At 33.6% G+C, this 12,594-nt stretch overlaps 1 protein-coding gene across 3 annotated transcripts in view; it reads right to left on the bottom strand.

Annotated features, from left to right (window-relative positions):
- MS3_00010298 (uncharacterized protein) overlaps nucleotides 1–12,594 on the bottom strand; it is a gene marked incomplete at its 3' end in the record, with an annotated part of 193,824 nt that overhangs the window by 65,044 nt on the left and 116,186 nt on the right. For 2 of the 3 annotated variants that reach the window (XM_051218657.1, XM_051218656.1), the window contains 4 exons: nucleotides 9,012–9,113; nucleotides 8,380–8,463; nucleotides 2,102–5,581; nucleotides 44–300 (listed from right to left, as the gene is read on the bottom strand). In XM_051218657.1, coding sequence (XP_051070355.1) covers nucleotides 44–300; nucleotides 2,102–5,581; nucleotides 8,380–8,463; nucleotides 9,012–9,113 — 3,923 coding nt within the window. The remainder of the gene's footprint in view (nucleotides 1–43; nucleotides 301–2,101; nucleotides 5,582–8,379; nucleotides 8,464–9,011; nucleotides 9,114–12,594) is intronic. The other variant, XM_051218658.1, reaches the window with a different exon arrangement.

The following is a 12,594-nucleotide window of genomic DNA, read 5'->3' as shown; positions in this document are numbered from 1 at the left end:
AATCAATAAATCAATAACCAAATAAATAAAAAGTATAACTTACATCAATCATTTTTTCATTTACTAACCATTCAAAATATTTAACAAATACATTATTTTTTAATTCAACAGCTAATTTCAATGTTTCACCTTGTTTACAAATATATTTTGATAATAATTCAGTAGAAAAAATATTATTATTATCATCTTCATGATCATGATCAAGATCTTTTATTGGTGATAAATAAACAGTATCATATTCATTTGTTTTATATTGGTCATTAAGAATATCTTGTTTTTCACTGTTATTTAATTTTAAATCTAGAAAAAAAAATTAATAAATATATTTGTAATAGTTAAAATCATGAATTAATTGAAACTAGATCATTATGATAAACTTGGTAAAATTGTGAAACACTTCAGCAGTATGCATCCATGATCCCGATTTGCTAGATTTGAACCTAGTACCTATCGGTCTCGCTCATGAATGTTTAACCTGTAGACCACTGAGCTGGCATACAACAGTGTTAATGTATAACTTTAATTAATCCACCAAATTGAGCCACACGTCCATCATTGTCTTTAGTGCGTTACTATCTCACAACAGACCTGGTTGAATTTCATTGGTTACGTCTTCTCACTAGAACTCCAGGAAATACATCTTGAAGCCAGTCATTAGTGCGCATACGATGATCATCATTATGAAAAGGGGTTTTGTGGAGATTTTAGTAATTTCAATAGATGAAATCATGAGTCAATTGAAACTACATCATCATGGAAAACCTGAAAGCACTGGACGGCCGTTTGGTCCTATTGTGAGACTCCTCGGCAGTGCGTATCCACGATCCAAATTCGTGAACTCAAGACCTATCGGCCTTTCGCATGAACGCTTAACCTGTGGACTAATGAGCTAGTATCCAACCGTGTTAATGTCTAACTTCAACTTTTATCGAACTAGATAAGTTTATGATAAAAATTTTTAGGATCCATTGTAAAATAAAAAAAGAATAAAACTTTGTGATGTATAGTTAAATAATTTAACTATGAAATTAAACAAATCTATTGTATTGTTCAAATTTGGTCTTGTTTTGTTTACTATGATTTTTTATTTTGGTGGAAAACAATGACATATGACAAGATATCAAAATGTCAGTATGGGGTTATGGAGATTATTGAGTTTTCACTTGAGATCATGAACCGATTGATGCTAGACCATCATTGAAAACGTGGAAGCACTGGATGGCTGTTTCGTCCTTGTATAGGACTCCTCAGAAGTGCGCATCTCAATCGCACGATAAGGTAGTTATCTGCTGGTCTATGTTCATTGAAGTTTACATATAGTAGGAGCTGACTACTGACATTTGTTTGGACTCAAGGTAGAAGATAGAGAAAATCTCGCGGATATGCAGACTAGTAGGACTGTAGTTTGCATTTGTTCAAGGTCCACTGTGTTGGTCGGAACGTACGGTGAGTCGAGTCTAGAACCCTAAGGTATGAATGAAATAGTAAATACGGAATATGAAAATCCATAGTCAAAATTCTGATTGATGAGTTTGGCACGTGATATCGATTAACATCGCAAGTCATGACGGTAAACAAGTCGAATTCCGATGACTTCTTTTAATACCTTGCTTTAGTCGTTATCGTGGTGTGTAACAACTAGCCTCAGTTATACCTAAAATTTTCTAGGCATCTTACAACGATTACTTTTTCTTAAAATTTTGATAATGACTACATAATAATTATTTGAAATAGCATAGGTAGGCTAACCGATTAGGTTCAGTTTTATAAAATGTGAAGAATTTCTAGATGTCCGTCGTTCACTAAAATTTATTTTAAATTAATAAGGCTGTTGATGCTTAAAGAATTCTAGCGAATTTCTTAATGTTAAATCTCGGTTTGCTGAGCTGAGAATATACAATCAATATCACTCATTCCGACATCTATTAGATTTTATGAGCTACAATTCATTTTAATCATACATCTTATGGAAGTTAATTGGTTACACACCTACGGGATTTATCCTAACCTTTGTTTCGGTGAGCTGATCTAAACTTTCCATATTTTCTGTCACCCGTAACGTACAAATTTAAGAACAATTATGTTAGAATTTCAAACTTACCGGATTTTAATTCCATACCCTTATATTCTTCTTTGATTTTCTTTTCACTTTGGTCATCATCCATAGTGTTGGTTTCCATATATTTTTCTTCAGCTTTTAATGGTTCACACTGTACGTCATTTTTATCAACTTCTGTTATTGATTTTCGATGCTTCTTACGTTTTTCTACTTGTTTCTGGTCCTCAATCAGTTCTATTTTGTTTGGATCTTGTTCGCCGACTATTGATTGCCTTCTAGTGCTAACATAATTATCTTCATTTTCCTTATCAACATTTTTCGATTTTTCTCGTTTCTTTTTCTTTTCCTCCTTCCATTGTTTTTCTCTATTTTCTGCTTCATTCTGTAAAGCATCGGTTGTTGGCATCGTATCAAGTACTTCCTGATTGTTTTTGCCAATTTCTACTCCAACCAGGTTCATCTGTGTTTTCGGTTCGTTTTCCTCCTTGTTTTTTATGTAATCTTTAGCTAGATCTTCATCATTTCCTGTAGTAGTAGTAGTAGTACTAGTAGTATCAGCAACTGATCTATTCTTCTTTGTATCTTTTCCATGCTTCTTTGCCTTACTTTCTCGACGTTGTGGCTTCTGAAATGATTCTGTATTAATTTGTTGATAATCCTTAAATGATTCTGGTTTGTTGTTCACATGATTTTCTGTTGGATATTCTGTACTAACAATCGATTCAGTATTATCCATTCCTATCTTCCCGTCACTTTTCTTCTTCTCTTTAGTCTCGTGGCCAGTCTCGCCATCTTTCTCCTTCTTTTTATCCTTTTTAACTGATTTAAGTTCTAATCCACTGTTCGTTACCTGATCAATTAAAGTTTGTTTATTTTGAGATGTGCTTTCTGAATTGTTGAAATCTATTGTAATTTGATTGTGTACTGCTTTCACTGTCTCAGTCTTATTCTTGTCTTTTTCATCATGGTGTTCCGGGAATTCTTCTGCTTCACTAGTGATTACTTCCTTCTGATTTTGGTCATCTAACCTATCTTCTTTTTCCAGCGTTTGCTTTGTTCTATCCACTTCATTTTCCACTGTGATTTGACCAACTAGCTTTTCACTGTCCTTATTGTCATCCTTCCAAGTCGATCTACTTCCCCTTCTCCTTTTACCTTTATCTAAAGTTTGTATTTCGTCGGATTTCTCCACTTTATTCTTTCCTTTTTCTCTCTTCTCGTCAGTGAGTGACTCAGCTGTGTCACCTACTCTAACATCCACTTTATTTTCTTCACTATCTTTTTCTCCCCTATTAAATTCTCCAACTACCCTCTTCATTTCGGAATCGGTTTCTAGGACCGTTTTGATTTCTTCCCCTTGTCCTGTGTCTTTTGTTTGCTCTGTTACGCCCCTGATATTCTTCTTCTGAGATGTTTCTGATTCAGGCTTTAATTCAACATCTCCGACTGGCTTCGTTTTCATTCCGTTTTCCGCTTGGTCCTTCGTTGGTACTAATTTCTTCTTCTTTTCATCCTTCCCTTCTTTACTCTCTTTTTTATATCCTTTTCCATCCGTTTTATTCATGCTGCCTTCTTTACCTTCCATATAATCTTTCTTTGTCTTTGTTATTGGTTCTTCTTTGTCTGCCTTATGGCTAGCTAACCTCTCATCTTCCTCCTCTTTATGTTGTCTTTTTTCTACTTCGTCCTCTTTCTTTATCCCGGCAATCTCTCCATCCTTTTGCTTCTTATCAGTCTCTGCCTCCTCTTTCTTCATCTTGGTAACTTTCCTTTCTTTTCGTCGTAATTCAACTTCCTCTTTTCGTTTACTCTCAGCATCTTCTACCTCCTTTCGTTTCCCTTCAATCTCTTCTTCCTCCATTTTTGCAATCTCTTCTTCTTTTCGTCTCAATTCAACTTCCTCTTTTCGTTTACTCTCAGCATCTTCTACCTCCTTTCGTTTCCTTTCAATCTCTTCTTCCTCCATTTTTGCAATCTCTTCTTCTTTTCGTCTCAATTCAACTTCTTTTCGTTTGCTCTCAGCATCTTTTTTCTGCTTTCGCTTCATCGCAGTTTCCTCTACTTCCTTGTTCTTTCCTTCTTCCTCCACCCGTTTCTTTGAAGCCTCTTCTTCGTATCGTCTCAGTCTAACGATCTCTTCTTCTTTTCTTTTCGTCTCTTCGCTTTCCCTCTTCTTTAAATCTTGCTCCTCTTGCTTGAAAATGTTTTCTGCGTTCCTCTTCTTTTCTTCCTCTTCCTTTTTCATTGAGGGCACCTCCCGGTTTATTTCCTCGTCTTCCTTATTAAGAAGGTTTGTTTCAACCCCATCGACCATACTTATCTTATCTCCCTGTAAATTCTTCGCTTCTTTTTCCTTCTCTTTGTCATTTGACTTTTCACTCAGCGTAGCTTCCTCTTGTCTCACTGTTACTGCAACATTTGTACACCTAACGATATTATCTTTCAATGATTGTGAAACAGTCCAACATTTATATATACCACAATCGTTAGTTCCTGTCGGAGTTTTAGAAAGTTTGGCTATCATTTCGTTCGACTTTTTACTGAGCTCAAGTGAACAATTATACTCACTTTCTTTCGACGGTAAATGATCACCTGTCAAAAGCTCATCTTCATGTGTCCACCATACGACAAAATCTTGGTCGTGAGAACCATGTTGAATAGGTATATTTAATTGAAATGCATCATCCTCTCCTAATTTGACTTCAAAGATTCGATTATTTTCGACTGTTGCCTTATTTTTGTCGATACAGTTCTTGAATTCAGTTTCTAATTCTTTAACTGTTGGACAATGAAAACTTACCGGTATGGTGATACTTGGTGCTGGAGACATAGAAGAATTTTCAGGCAGTCTCAACATACATTTGTAGTTGTATAACTTATCAGGTTGTAAATTATTTGTAGTTGATCGTAAAATAAACTGGTCATCAATTTTGAGCATTTCACACGTTGAACTAGGTTCAATTAGTGTTGAGTTTTGATACCAATTAACTTGAATATTTTCCTTATTATTATTCTCCATTTGTTTCAATACAGTTTCTTCATCAATCTTAACTTGAATTTCTAAAAGTTTACCTATTGGTAAATCTAATTCTTTGGTAATTGGATGAAATAAATCAGCCTGCATAAAATTTGTTAGTTTCAGCTGATCTGATTCATTATCATTTGTATCATTGCGATCTAGTTTGGCTGTTAGTATATTAACACAAAAATAAACAGCAGTTTCAGTGCCCTCAAAAAGACGACAACGACATGAATATGTTCCTGAATGTATCAAAGGATCAGCATTTGATATAAGTAAACGTGTATCACGATCCGACAATATCATTTCAGCACCTATATCAGGTTTCATTGGTTCACCATTCATATACCAAGTTGTTTCATAAGCAACTGGACCAGTAATAGTGAATGATGCATTGAACTGAATTTGTTCACCAGCATTAACCGTTAACTGTTTAGCTAAAGTATCAGTTCCTGTCATATTAGTAGATGTAGTTGTTAATGGTTGAGTTTGATTTCCTCGATCTAGTCAGGTAATAGAAATAAAAATATAATTAACGATTAAATCTGCGAACTTCAAATGAGTAGGAATATAAACTTGTATCGTTCTGGCAACTTATAAACTATAGGTCGTGAAAATGTTGTTTGTCTGACGTGTTTGGTCAATAAATCCCTCTTAAGAAATAAAAACAAAAGTGTCTAGATGTAGGATAATTTTAAATGACTTCAGAGAAATATGACGCTTTATACTAAAATGACCAAAAATAGTGTTTAAAACCAAACTCACTATTCCCTTTGAACAACTAGAAGAGTTTAAATACATAGGCTTTCTAACAGAGATAAACCAACAGTCTCCTTGGAATCATCTCAGAAATTAAACAAAATATAGAATATGGATATCCATACGAATATAAGCATTCACAGAGAATTTTGAATACAATTTGTGACATTTGACTAATACCTCTACCATAAACAATATAGAACATTCTTAATTTATTGATCAGGCTTTAAATACAGGAATGGCTTTGACCTAACTTATCCCTGATATTTTAATTAGTTTCCTAAAGATGTGGATAGATCGCCTAGTAAAGCTTTGGAACTAGTTGAATTTCAATCATTGAGGTCATTACAAACATAATTTTACATCTAAAGTCTATTTATTTGCGACTCAATCTCTGTGAAAATTATTATTCAAATCATGGAGAACGTTCACATTATTCTTGGGATTTACTTCGGGATTTTGAAATACTTTGTTTTTAACTGGTTGAAAAAAAATTGGCTTCTTAAATAAGCTTAATGAGCTCAACTATCCTGATCTTTACTAATAGTGTCATTTTAAGCTGTTCTTAGTTATCATATATGAAAAATATTTCAGAGATTACATTTATGTTATTTAGGCGTCATAAATAAGATCCATTTCCATTCTATTTTGTGCGAATTGAAAGATGTAATGACAAGGAAAAACAAAGCGAATATTCTGTACGTAATCAACTTTAAGAACTATGAAAACATACGTTCGGAAATAATGATAAACCTTTTCGTTTACGCAAATATCATTTAGGGTGTCTAAAATCGAGGTATATATGAGTTCACATTAATTCTTGTAAACATCCATAGACAAGAATCAGGTTTAGGAAGTGCTCAAGCCTTAGTCGGAGAATAAGTAAAGAACACCGCACAGGCACCTATGTCACCTAGCAATCATTACCAATATTGAAATGAGAAGGATTGGTTCAGTGAATTCATTTTCAAAGCTGTACAATCACAAATATACACCTTATTTTCAAGATGATTATAGTTACAATAATAGATTCTGTTAAACATGGTAACAGTGAGTTAGAATAAAGAAAGGCATTAAAACGTTATTTTTATCAGGGAAACTAATAATAGTTTTATTGTTGAAGATTTGAACAGTCATCATGAAGACAGATGCGGAAATTAAAATTGCGGAAGAAAGGCTCAGTATAATAAGAAAAAATGTCGAAATCGAGGTGAAATGTAATCAGGAGGAACATAGAAAACAGAAACAAACCAGTTAGAGGTAAAAGGCCTATAGATCAGTTGGGTGTGAAGGTATAAGAGTATGAAAAAGGAATAAAATTTCGAGGGATCAAGACCATGCTAGAAGAAAAGATTGCACCAGCTTCTTTTGGACACAATTCTGGTTTTTACAGACATTAAAATAGACATAATCTACCCGAGTATGAACAGAATAATCATTGAACAGAGGTCAAAGGTCAGATTGGGGAAAAAGGCTATATATGTATTTTATGTAATGTAACTTGTTGATAGCCTGTTTCAGAATGATAATGAAAAATTTACGATCAAACTATCCAACTCAAAGAATGAAATACTACTCGAACTTAATATTTATGTGAAATACTTTAACCTATAGCAATAAACATGGATCCATATGAATTATTACGTAAAATGTAGTTGAGGCATAATGGTGATTGATATTTAGGTTTGTGAGGCAAACATAACCTGCCTCATAGGAGCAAGTATATTTATAGATGCACATCGACTTGGCCCAAAGCGAAATTTTATCCTTAACACATACGTGAATGGTAGGCCAGACTTCATTCAGCTAAGCTCTATATTATCTTCTTATGTGATACTTTTCAAACGCATCTCAGAACACTACCCGACGTGGTTTAAAAGGGAGAATGCAAAACAGTTACCAATTCAATACACGAGCATCTAATATACTCTGTACTCATCGCTCCAAAGGAGTCTTCCTTTAAAATAATCTACCCAATCAAAGGAGGTTGAATTAAAAACTTATGCACTGCTAGGACGTTGGCCATCCGCCAATTCAACGCCGAACTCTGCATTCAAAAACGATACGTCTAATCTCTCATCCTTTCTTGGCCCTGGTTCCCTTGTGTAGGGTGTTTTGGTCTTGTTATTTTCTTCTAATTACTGTTCTATAACTTTACACCGTAATCATTTATTATTATCCTTTGACAATTTTTAATAACTAATTTTCAATTAATATGACCTTTATGTATTTGTTTTTTTTCTTATCTGTCAAGCGGACATTTATCTTTCATAATTCTGACCCGTAAATTATTTTCATCCTTCTATTCTTCTTCTAATCCCATGATTATTGCGTAACCTCATTTGATATTGAGATTATTGAATCACTTTATAATGCGATCTTTTTTAGCAATCTACTGAAGTTCATATGAATAAGATACTTTCATTTTAACCAGGCATCTGGCGTTAAATATTTCGACAGTCTAACATTTGTGTTTTATTTGTTTGTTGGTAGAATCAATTTTAAAAAAATAAGATTTTAAGATAATACAGTTCGAACGTACTTTCAGGAGACATTTGGAAGTCTGCAAGAGATTGTTGATCCTCTGAAAATGGAGTCTGTACACCATCCAATGTTGAATAAGATTCTTGATAATGAAAAAAACAGGTGAAAATTGTATGATCTAAAATTACAAGTAATTACGATGAAGTCATGATTATTCTCTGAACAGATACATGAAAACTTTGATGATAACCACAAAAAATAATAAGCTAGCTGAATACGTTCCCACATCATTTCACATGACAGGAATAATTGAATAATATCAATCTATATTTGATATCAATAATTGAATTCATGAGTCAATTGGATCTAAACCACCATGGAAAATCTTGAAGTACTGGATAGCAGTTTCGTCTTATTTTGGGACTCCTCAGCAGTGAGCATTCACCATCCCGCCTCGCGAGATTCAAACCCAGGACCTATCAGTTTCACATGCGAGCACTTAACCATTAAACCACTGAGCCGGCATCCAACGGTGTTAATGTCTTACTTTAACCAGATCAAATGAGTACTTAACTTTGCATTTATATAATTAAATTAAGATAAATTCTTTGCAAACACCTTCACATAAAGAATAGAATTATTTCAAGCAAAATTTAAATTTTGTTATATTAAATCACAGAAACAACTTACCGAACAGATTTGTAGATGGAGCTTGACCTTTTCCAATCTCATCTATTGGTTCCTCAGCAGTATAATACGATGAGGATGAAGTAGATTTTTGATTAAATGAAGCTGTAAAGTAAATAAGGTAATCTTTTTTATGAAGGTAATTAATTGAATAGTTAAACACGCTAGTATGATGACTTATATGATTTTGATTTCAACACTTAATTAATACACTTTATTCACGTGTTTTCATAAACCCTTTCTCATTATTAAATAACCGATTCGATTCTCGATACTTAATTACAATTTAGGCAGAACTTATGCTTATCATTTCATATTGATATTCCAAATAAGACAAAACATCTCAGTCCTACAGGAGGTCAGTCGCGGCCCGGATAGCTCAGTGGTAACGTCTCTGATTGTGAGGCTGGGTGACACGGGATCGAATCCATCAAAGAGCACCAGTTCCTTCAGGATTTCAGGTACACCTTGCTGACGACTGCTAAGTAGCACAGGACCTAGGTCCAGAGATTCCTGTTGACTACCTCCAACCAACATTTAATCTCAACAACGTACACGCAATGTCGAGTTACCTAAACTCGTGACCACATTGTGACTTGGTCAATAGGATTCGGTTTTCACCAAGCAAGACCTGACATACATGACATTGATCACCACTCAGTGATCAATCATTTATAAAGACAAAACTCATCTTGAATTTCACCGTCTGTTACATATAATCTATTCTAGTTTAAATGATAACAGTCATTTAAACATATTAGTTGTCGAATTGTAATATATATGATGAATACTATTTCAACAATTCAAATGAAATTTTCTAACTCTTGTCAACACAAATGATTTTTATCAATCACTTTCATTGGATAAACAACAAGATTTTACAAAATAAAATGAGATTTTTCTTTTATATTTGATGAATTTATAATAAATAATGAAAGAAGAAAGAAGGCAATCCAATGAAGGAAATTAAGTAAATAATTTCATATTAATCCGCGAAATTCCGCGACCATCTTCCATTGTACTGAGGTAGATACCTGTCTCTACCCGACGCGGATTGGCTCACCAATCGATTCGTGATCAAAAACTTGATAATCTCCACAACACTATACTGATGATTTCATATTAGCTTACTACAAACTACATAGAATAACTTGATGATTAAATATAAAGATTTAACATATTTAAGTTAATTAAGTTCAGTTAAATGTTTAAAATGGTACAGAAGTGCTTAAGAAAATCTAAAAGAGACAAAATATGTCATTAAATATATTACTTAAGAGTAAGGTACTTTTTTTAAGTTTAAAAACTGGTCATATAAGTTCAGCGTAATTAATAATAACCATAACCATAAATAGATGACAAATAAGACAAGAATATTATTATCAGAAAGAGTTTTGTGGAGATTTTAGTAATTTTATAGTTGAATTCATATGTCAGTCAAAGATAGACTACCATGGAAAACCTGAAAGTACTGTCTCCAAGAGGTATTTCCTGGAGTTCTAGTGAGAAATAGTGACCACTGGAGTTCAACCAGGTCTGTTGTGAGGTATCAACTCACTGAAGACAAAGGTGGATGTGTAGCTCAATTTCGTGGATTGGTTGAAGTTAGACATTAACACCGTTGGATGCCGGCTCAGTGGTTTAATAGTTAAGCGTTAGCGCGCGAGACTCATATGTCCTGGGTTTGAATCTCACGAGGCGGGATAGTGAATGCTCACTGCTGAGGAGTCCCAAAATAAGACGAAACTGCTATCCAGTACTTCAAGATTTTCCATGGTGGTTTAGATTCAATTGACTCATGAATTCAACTATAAAATTACAAGAATATTAGGTTGTTGATTTAACGTTAATGGATCTATCAGAATAAGAGTACGTAATAAGTGAAATTATTCTATTGAAGTTGTTTCAACCAAGAATGTCATAGATAATACACGAAGAAGTGAAGTGATGAAATAATTGAGAACATTTCAATATTCTTTTAGACAACATAGAAAAAGCACTTTAAATAGAAGTGAGCAATTAGAATTTCTTATTGAAATATATACTAATAAGTTTGCTTATAAATAGAATGAAAGCTTTATTACTAAACTGTTATATTTTAACAACATAATGTTTCTAAAATACTTATACTGAGCTAGAAATATTCTCTATCATCTACCAATAATATAAGTCGCTGAAATTAAAATGAAATGTTATCATTGTGGTTATAGAAACTACAATCTTAAACTTTAGTTTACTAAAGACATTACTTTCTATTTTTCCTCTCCTATTTACTTTTACCCTTAACCTACTTGTCTTATTTGCATATATTCTTCGTCTACATTTCATACCGATTTTATTTTATCTTATTATGTTAAACAAACCTTTTTCGCAGCCATTTTTTAATTTGATTAAAATATTCGTAAAAAAGATTATTAGAGCTGCGATAAAGTTTAATGTTGTAAGTAATTCCTTAGGATCTCCTATATGAACATGAATTTATAGAATACTGTTTTCATGACTGAGAGCAAATGTTATACACATATTTGATGGAGTTTCGTCCTCTGAGCTACAAATCTTTTCCACTATGCACATACTTCTTTGGTACAGTTTAAAGTACTACTGTGTAATTATGTAAGATAATTAAACAATCAGCTAACTGACCTGAATTGATGAGACGAGTGAGAATACAGTAGTCGGCTCCATAAGTTGAAGTTAATAAGTTAATAAACAATGATATTACTTAGGCAGTCAAGTTGTCATTTGCAATATTGAACAATAAACTTGTAGAAAAATAATTTATATCAATGTTTATCAAAAACATGAACTGATTCAAGGCAGACAATTTTTGACAACTTGGGACTCCTCAGCAGTGAAAACTAGCAACCTCGTGTGCAGGAACCGACTCCAGGATCTTCAGTCTCATGAAAGGTGAAGATAAACTGTATCGAGTCTGTTGTGTATTTTAAGTTCGGCTAGTCATCACGTGATTTATTCGCCAATCGACTTATTCAATCTTAGTACTGTGTTAATCCAATGAAGTTCGACCGGTATGTGCAGCCTAGCGTCCTTATTGGTCCTTTGCTCGCCTATTCCTGATAGTTGAGTCCAGAACATCAATACCACCTCCCACTATGCAAATCAAATACTTCAAACATACTTGGTCTGTATACCAGCCGAACAGACCGTATCACACCACTGAATAGGAAATAACATTTATACAATATCAAGCCAAAAAGTGGCTGTGAACGTGGGAGACGGTAGTCAATAAACTGAACATAAATTAAGAACAGTAAATAATAGTCCATAGGTCAAAGTAAAGCTTATAATAAGAGGAATATAGTTACTGAACAGTTTCACAATAGTAACACACATAAAATATTAGTCTATTAATAGCTCTCAGAAGTTACTTGTAGTTTAGTATTCACTAGGATATAACAGGGTATGAGGTAGTCACCTACTGATGGTCGCGCAATACCGTGGAATGAATGAAGTAAGACATTAGCGATGTTTTATGCCGACACCGTAGCCTAAAGTTTGGGCGCCGGGATTCAGAACATAGTGTCCTTGGTTCGATTCCTGTATGTGGGTCTGTGTATGTATAATG

This window comes from Schistosoma haematobium, chromosome ZW (assembly GCF_000699445.3).
Source record: "Schistosoma haematobium chromosome ZW, whole genome shotgun sequence".
Classification (NCBI taxonomy): Eukaryota; Metazoa; Platyhelminthes; class Trematoda; order Strigeidida; family Schistosomatidae; genus Schistosoma; species Schistosoma haematobium.
This window is presented reverse-complemented; position numbering and strand designations above follow the sequence as displayed.